This window comes from Artibeus jamaicensis, unplaced genomic scaffold, assembly GCF_021234435.1.
Source record: "Artibeus jamaicensis isolate MK-2021 breed Jamaican fruit bat unplaced genomic scaffold, CSHL_Jam_final scaffold_1689, whole genome shotgun sequence".
Taxonomy (NCBI): domain Eukaryota; kingdom Metazoa; phylum Chordata; class Mammalia; order Chiroptera; family Phyllostomidae; genus Artibeus; species Artibeus jamaicensis.
In genome coordinates, this window is record NW_026522029.1 from 15,891,724 (window position 1) to 15,899,865 (window position 8,142).

General features: G+C 42.0%; 2 protein-coding genes across 2 annotated transcripts; both read left to right on the forward strand.

Annotated features, from left to right (window-relative positions):
* Positions 1-2,130: 2,130 nt before the first annotated feature.
* H1-5 (H1.5 linker histone, cluster member) lies at positions 2,131-2,852 on the forward strand. Its single transcript, XM_037131829.2, has one exon. It carries the CDS (start codon positions 2,172-2,174, stop codon positions 2,850-2,852), a length of 681 nt encoding a protein of 226 aa, XP_036987724.1. The 5' UTR covers positions 2,131-2,171.
* Positions 2,853-3,700: 848 nt separating this feature from the next.
* On the forward strand, positions 3,701-4,104 carry LOC119039162 (histone H2B type 2-F-like). Its single transcript, XM_037131838.2, has one exon. The coding sequence runs from the start codon at positions 3,716-3,718 to the stop codon at positions 4,094-4,096; it is 381 nt and encodes a 126-aa protein (XP_036987733.2). The 5' UTR covers positions 3,701-3,715; the 3' UTR covers positions 4,097-4,104.
* Positions 4,105-8,142: the final 4,038 nt, after the last annotated feature.

Below are 8,142 nucleotides of genomic sequence, written 5' to 3' on the forward strand. Positions count from 1 at the left end.
TGCAGGCAATATTTCTCCAGAGAGTTTTCAGTCAGGTCAGCCATCTGGGCCACTTCTCCCTGATTTTGGATTTACCCACTCAGAGAGGTTTACCTGTATATCCCAACTATTGGCGCCTTTAGCTTTTTGAATGGTCTCTAAATTTATTCAGCAAAAACTCTGCCTGTTGGGCCCAGAAGCTTTTTCCAACAGATTAGTTTGGAGCTCTGGTCGTCGCTGTCAGGAGTAGGCACAACTGGCTGTTTCCAGCTTCTCATTATAATAGCCCCAGCTGATCTGTATTCAAACCTCAGAGCCACCAACTGTTAGCTGTGTGACCTTTGACAAGTTACCCATTCTCTTTCCTAGCCTCATCTTATACAGGTATAAAAGGTGGCAAATGAGTTAAAAGCTGTACAGCATCCTTAGATTAGCTCTTGGCTTTTAGTAAATGCTCCCTGTGCATTAGCTCTTATTATACCTGTCTCTCTCCTGCCCCTAAATAATGGAGGAATCCACCTCCCAACCCCCTAGCTTTTCTAAAAGTTTTGTGATTGAAATAGTAGAAAGTGCTTGGTTAGAATATCTTCTTGACATCTTTTCATTATATTGTAATTCAGATTGTTCTGAAAGAGGCTGGCTTGTAGCAGTATACCTCAGTGTATGACTATGTGGATGAGCACAGTAAAAGGGCCAGATAGTAATTATTTTAGGTTCTGCTGGCCACATGTGGTCTCCATCACATTTTCTTCCCAACACAAAAAAAATCCAAACACCACTTTTAGATTGAGGATCTTAGAAAAACGGGCCACTGCACAAATGGCAGTCATTGGCTATATCTTCAATTCCAGGATGCCCTTAAGAGAAGTGTGTTGGTTATTTCATTATTAAGTATTTCACGGAGAACACCAAGTACTGTGGATTGCATCGGAGGTGACAATCATCATTTGATGTCCCTTACCCTCAGGTTAGGCACAAATTATTGTCCGTTCCCCACTGTACCATGTTCCTTTGAAGCAAATAGCAAACTTCTCCACCTGCCATTTCAAACTCACGGTCATTGCCTCAGTTCCATGGGATGTGAAGTTTTCCTGAATTCTGAGTTCAGGAAATGCACACTTCTCATATAAAATAGCCAATTATTTTTTTTATAAAATACAGGCCTATGGCTGCTTAAAACAATACCAACATTGATGTCTCCTGTCTGCTTACAGATGAGAGTGTTCCTGACGCCACAATTTGGTCATGCTGATGGACATAAGAAGCTAATGGACACGATGGATGGGAAAAGCTCCTGGGAAATAGGAAAGTCCCATTAATGCTTCTGATACCCACTGGAAGCCCTTGATTTTTATTTTTTATTTTTGGCAGGGTGGAGTGTTTTCTAAAACATTTACTGGGCTAAACATTTTTTATCCTTATTTTAATAGATTCGGAAGGAACTAAGGAGAGAATGCATCTCAATCAAGTACTCCAAATTTAAGATTTAATTTGAATCTAGGTCTTTGGATCCTGGCACCAAAGTAATTTTTATACCCCTGATGCAGCTGAACTTTTCTAAACTGCAAATTACCTGTCTCTAAAGATATAGGTGCGTGGAAAGTCCTAAGAAGCAGGACTGGTCTTCAAAGCAACCTGCTGCTCTGAGTTTGTGTTCCTTGTTGTGTTTAGAAACAAAGTTTACACCCACACCAATTATCCCAGTGTCTTTCCTCTTGTAAAAATGAAAGAGCAAAAGTAGGAACAAAGCTTTCTTTTAAAAAAGTTCACTTGATACCTAGTAGAAAATTTTATCCCATGAAACTAAGTAGCACGATGCCCTTAAGCAGATGGACTTGAAGACCAAAGAGATTTTTAAAAATATATTTCATCGGTGATACATGATTCAAAAAAAAAAAAAAAAAGAGTCAGTGTCCGGAGACTGCTTTCCTACTTTGGTGTTTTAAATCGTCTCATTTTGTACCTCTGTTTTCACCATTTAATCAGGTTTTTGGGATTAAGCAACACAATTACAAACACAATTTGGAAGTCCAACCGCTAAAGGCGGCCGCCTGAGGGCGGTGGATAGGACGCCCCACCAATCACATCGCAGCGCTGGCTTATATAAGCCCGGGCCCTAGGTGGGCAGCCCTAGAAACTGGCTCTTTGGATTTTGAGTCTCTCCTCCTTCTTCAGCAGCTTCTCCAATCGTCATGTCGGAAACGGCTCCCGCAGAGACCGCCGCGCCGGCGCCGGTGGAGAAGTCCCCAGCCAAGAAGAAAGCGGCCAAGAAGGCGGCGGGAGGGGGCGCAGCGAAACGCAAAGCGTCCGGGCCGCCGGTGTCCGAGCTCATCACCAAGGCTGTGGCAGCCTCCAAAGAACGCAATGGCCTTTCCCTGGCAGCGCTCAAGAAGGCGCTGGCGGCCGCGGGCTACGACGTGGACAAGAACAACAGTCGCATCAAGCTGGGTCTCAAGAGCCTGGTGAGCAAGGGCACCCTGGTGCAGACCAAGGGCACGGGCGCCTCAGGCTCCTTCAAGCTGAACAAGAAGGCGGCTTCTGGTGAAGCTAAGCCCAAAGCTAAGAAGGCTGGCGCGTCCAAACCCCGTAAGCCAGCAGGGTCTACCCCCAAGAAGCCCAAAAAGGCTGCAGGGGCCAAGAAACCCGTCAAGAAAACTCCTAAGAAGACGAAGAAGTCAGCGGCTGGTAGCGTGAAGAAGGTGGCTAAGAGTCCTAAAAAAACCAAGGCGGCTGCAAAGCCCAAGAAGGCAGCCAAGAGTCCGGCTAAGCCCAAGGCTGTGAAGCCTAAGGCGACCAAACCTAAAGCCGCTAAACCCAAGACAGCCAAGCCCAAGGCTGCAAAGGCTAAGAAGGCGGTTCCGAAAAAGAAGTAGGAGGTGGGCCTTTTCAAAGGCATTGAAACCCAAAGGCTCTTTTCAGAGCCACCCCAGACGTCTCTGGAAACAGCTGCGCACTCGAGCACTTTACAAGACTTCGCACTTTACAAGACTTAGCTAAATCTTGTAATCTTACTGCCTGATTGAATGCAGGTTTAAACGCTATGCCCTTGCAGCGTGAACACCTAGTGTCCCCGTCCCCAAAGTACATTGAAAGAACGCTTGGTTTACGTCTTATGAGGCATCCCCACAATTTGGATGGAGGGGAAGGATGTCTTGAGGCTCGATGGTAAGTGCCCAGCAGCTCCTTGCAAATGGCGAACTGCTGTCCTGGGCGGCGTTTCCCGCCATCACCAGGATAGTGATCATCAGCTACTATATAGAGCACGGCCGCCAGGTACACGGGCGAGCTGGCTCCACGTAGGTGCCCTTTCCGAGCAGGCGCTGTACCTTACCCTCCGGTAACAGCAACGCGACCCGCGACGAGCACATCTAGCCCTTGGTTAGCACCCTGCAGCCCTGTTTGCTGCCTATGGACATTCTGAGCTCAGAATTCCCACTATTACTATATAAAAATAAAAGTGCAGAGACGTCGCTTTTTATATACGTTTTTTGGCGCGAAAAAGCAGCTATAGTCCCTGATTAAGATGTCAAGATTCATCTTAACCAATGAAAATGCAAATTTGGCATTCTTCCATTCTGATTGGACACCAAAAAAATCCTTTGTTCTGAATAGCCAATCACACACTGTACTTTATCACCTTATTTGCATGCTAGATTCTATATAAAATTGGACACGTTGCACTCTTCAATTTCTCTTTTTTTTTCTTTGTTTGATTTTCTCCTGTGTGTTTTCTATTATGCCCGAGCCCGCCAAGTCCGCTCCCGCCCCGAAGAAGGGCTCCAAGAAGGCCGTGACCAAGGTACAGAAGAAGGACGGCAAGAAGCGCAAGCGCAGCCGCAAGGAGAGCTACTCGGTGTACGTGTACAAGGTGCTCAAGCAGGTGCACCCGGACACGGGCATCTCGTCCAAGGCCATGGGCATCATGAACTCCTTCGTGAACGACATCTTCGAGCGCATCGCGGGCGAGGCGTCGCGCCTGGCGCATTACAACAAGCGCTCGACCATCACGTCCCGGGAGATCCAGACGGCCGTGCGCCTGCTGCTGCCTGGGGAGCTGGCCAAGCACGCGGTGTCTGAGGGCACCAAGGCCGTCACCAAGTACACCAGCTCCAAGTAAACTCGAAAGTACGTTTTTTTCTGTTAACACCAAAGGCTCTTTTAAGAGCCACTTAAGTCTTCTAAGAGAGCTGTTACTTTATACATTGGGGAACTGTGTTTGTTGCAAAGACCAAGTTTCCCAGTCCTTTTTTCGGTTCTGTTACTAACAACTTCCTTACAACGTAGTGGGTGCTGTGGCAATCCTTGATACAGTTTTAATGAATCTAGGCCAATTAGAATCAGGTTCATTAGCAGACAAGTGCAATGAAGGAAAATACCCTTCTTCTGAAAACAATCTAGTCACCTTCAAAAAATGTCAACCTGGCTTTTGGTGTCTTAAGACTGTTTTTGAGTGCTATATCCCTGGTTTAATGTGTACCTAATAAAATTATAGCTTGACACACATTAAAAATAGTCTTATTCGGCTATGGGGGGATAAGGTGGAGCAATGTTGGTTCTTATACCCTTTTGCTGAGTGTTGATTTCCCAATTATCACATTAGAAAACAAAAGAAAAAGAAATGGAAGCGAGAAACCAAGCTTTCTTTCTAATAAACCAGTGATAATCCAACACAGACACTGCCACTATTGTGTGAAATAAACCACAGATTTCCTGTGCGATTCTGTCCTGATTGGAGACTTCTGGGCAGTGAAGCTTTGTTGAAGGGACTGCCATTTTACCCACTTTCTCATTTCTGAGTGAAATTATTCTTTATAGGAGGAGTTACATTTATTCCCTATTTTTCCTGTCAAATCTGCTCCATGTGTTTTTCTGTTTCTCTTGCATGCGCTGTTTCTCTACTAATTGGAAGAAATTTAAAAAATTAGAAAATAGAGCAAAAGGGAAAGAAAGGCACTGGGCAGGATTTGATAGCTGCTGCTGACTGCATCCCTGCCCTGGGGCCCTCTGTCTGTCCCTGTGGCTGTGGCAGCTGTCATTCAATGGCACAAAGAGAAAAATAAACTAAAGACCAGTTGGGCCATTACATATCTCCAATCATAAGTCAAAAATCTATGTCTCCAGTGTAAGCACTTAGGAATGGCATAGGAACTTAAAACTATTTTGGTTTTTTGCTTAGCATCAGCATGGGAAGGTTTCCATTAACAAATTGTTTTTGCTGAAAGTTCTTGATGATGCCCTTTATTCAATTATGGTCCTCCAGGGGCTCAACAATTTTACTCCCAGATGTTTACACCAAAATATTCTGCACGCTTGTAACCAGAGACATGCAACAGAGCAGTGCTGTTTTTAATAGCAAAGTAATAGAAGAAAGCACACGTTCATGGCCAAAGGAAGAAATACACTTATTGATGTGCATTCACACAGTGGGATAGCATATAGCAGAGAAAATGACTGAAATACACACTCAGTTGAATTTTAGAAACAAATCTCAGGTTGACATGTGGTAGTTTTTCATAGAGCTAGAAAATAAAACTAAATTTCTATTATGTAAGCATACATAGAAATACATGTGTGTGATTTAAAAAATTTTAAGGGGTAGCTTCATGAATAAATGTTTTAATATATGTGGCAGTGGATACCTCTGTAATACAGGCAGGCTCAGAGATAAATGCAAGTCATACATAAGAACTTTGAAGCTTCATTTATGTTATCACAAGGAAATCTGATGATAACTCCACATCTAATGGTATTTCTCTAGGTAATATGACTTCCTTTTAGAGAGTAGGGGATAAAAGACTGACAGAGACCAGGAAATGATTTCGAATACTTAAGATTTCAGCTACAATTAGTCAGCATCCAATCTTCTCCATGTCTGGTAAACTCCCTGTTTACCCAGCTTCTCACAAAACCTGACACCTCTGTGCAGGTAACATGTATGTGTTTGTATGCACATGCATGTATTCTATAATTCCACATATTTAAGGAACTGTGTGTGTCTAACCCTCCCCCAATTGTTAGAAGGGAAATTATACTTTTTAAAATGTGTCTTCTCTCTTTCCATGTCTCTCAAGATATTTGAGGACAGTGAAGTTACCATCACATTTGGGATTTTTAAATCACCAATTTCAAAACATACGTGCCTTTGATCTTATCCATTAGTGCACTAACGCAGATAATAAGAATGACAATCTGGTATTGTTTTGCTTTTCAGAATGAGGGAAACAGCAGTTAATATCCGAGGAGGAAATGGGAACAGGATCCAGAGGGAGTAAGTTACCTAAACACATATATCCAGGGCCGAAGAGTGTATGTACATGTGTACTTTGTACCAGGCACTGCTTGAATGACCTTGAATTGTCAGCAGGGAAGATGTCTAAATATGGAGGAGGGTGCCCAAAGTCTGCAGAATGAGAGGCACGTGCAGAAGGTATTTTGGTCCCTCTAGATGAGGTTCACCGTCAGATTCCTTTCACTCCAGTACTTAGAAAGTTAAAATTCTTAAAATAAAGGGGAGAGAATGAGTATAAATTCAGTCATCCAGGTTAATTTGTGCCACTGCTGAGCAGACGTGGGAACTGATTTCGGCCAGTCCCAACCAGGATGTCACTTTGTTTGCATTGGAATTTATACCTGTTTTCTGCAAGAATTCACTTGATTTGACTCAAATAATTTTTCTCAATATTTTTTCCATGAAGAACAATTTATAGAACAGAAAGAAAAAACTGGAGCATAGAAATAGGTGAGAAAATCTGATCCTAAAGGACAGCTTTCTCCAAGCCGTCACCAAGTAGACCGATGTTCTGCTCCATGCTTGCTAGCTAGGTACTTCAGTGAGCTTGTGATTCTCTTAATGGTCTGCAAAATAGAGATGACAACGACAAGGTCCCAGTATTTTTTAGGACATTACGAGATGATGTACATGGATTCCAAGCATGTTCTTGGGACCTGGATGAGATACAAATGAAAAAGTTACAATGCACAGTGCATTACATAGATTTTTTTTCCTTCAACAAAATAATTATTGAAAAGTCTAAGAAACAAGTATGACTATAAGTATTTTCCACAATGTGAGCTTCTTAAGTTATACAGATTTATATTTTCTGACAGATATAGCACAGTGGCTCAGTGAAATCATACATTAATTATAATACATTAATTAAACCAACAGTTTCCTGGACCTGTATCAAGTACCAGGAGATCCCAGGAAATTATGGTAAATAGTATGTCAACTCTGGTGTTTAAAATGTTGAAATAGAGAGTGATGATGTCATTTTCTTTTCTATATCCCTTAAATCTTTCTGTGTCAGCAACTGGTAAACTGTCAATTAGATATGGACAGGCGATGAAATCTTGACTGACACCCACCCTGTCCCTTTTGAACTTTATAACAAAGAACAGGTCTCAAGCTCAAGGCAAGAAGCAGTAAATAGTATATAACTGGAAATGAATAATGTTTTTAAAAAACATTGTTCCATAGTTACTTTCTGTCCATGGTCAGAGAAATTTTCACTAGGGTAGTGATGTAAAGTTGTCTTTTAAAATATTATTTTCTAAAGAAAAAAATTAAGTAGGTAACAATTTAGGTTGTATCCAGATACAGCAAAAAGAAATCAATTGTGTAAGTGGAACTAAAGTGACTGAAGTTTGAACAATACTGAATAATATATGCAGCCTCATAAAACAGGCAGAATACTTTTGTTATACTTCTACATAAATTGTATATCTATACCTATTACATATGTATATAATTATTAAATATTATCTAAATATGTATTATATATCCTTAATGTCAAATATAGTCAATATGATATTAATTTAATATTAACTGCTGCAGCAACTTAGAGTAAATATGAATCTGGAATGTGACAATCTGGGAAAATTTCTTGAAAGAGGTATAACAAGGTTCAAGCTTGAAAGAAAAGATTTTAGTTGGTATACTATCAGTGAGATATGTTGTGTGACACAAAACTCCAAAATTTAGCAGTTTAAGACCACAAAGATTTATTACCTCACGGAGTCGGAGGGTCAGGAACGTGCCAGCAGCTTGGCTGGGTGGCTGTGGTGCAGGGTCTCTTCGGAGGATGCAGTCAAAGACTCTGATCATTTAAAGGCACTGGAGCTTCCGAGGTCTAAAAAGGGGCTCCCTTCTGACGTTACTGGCTG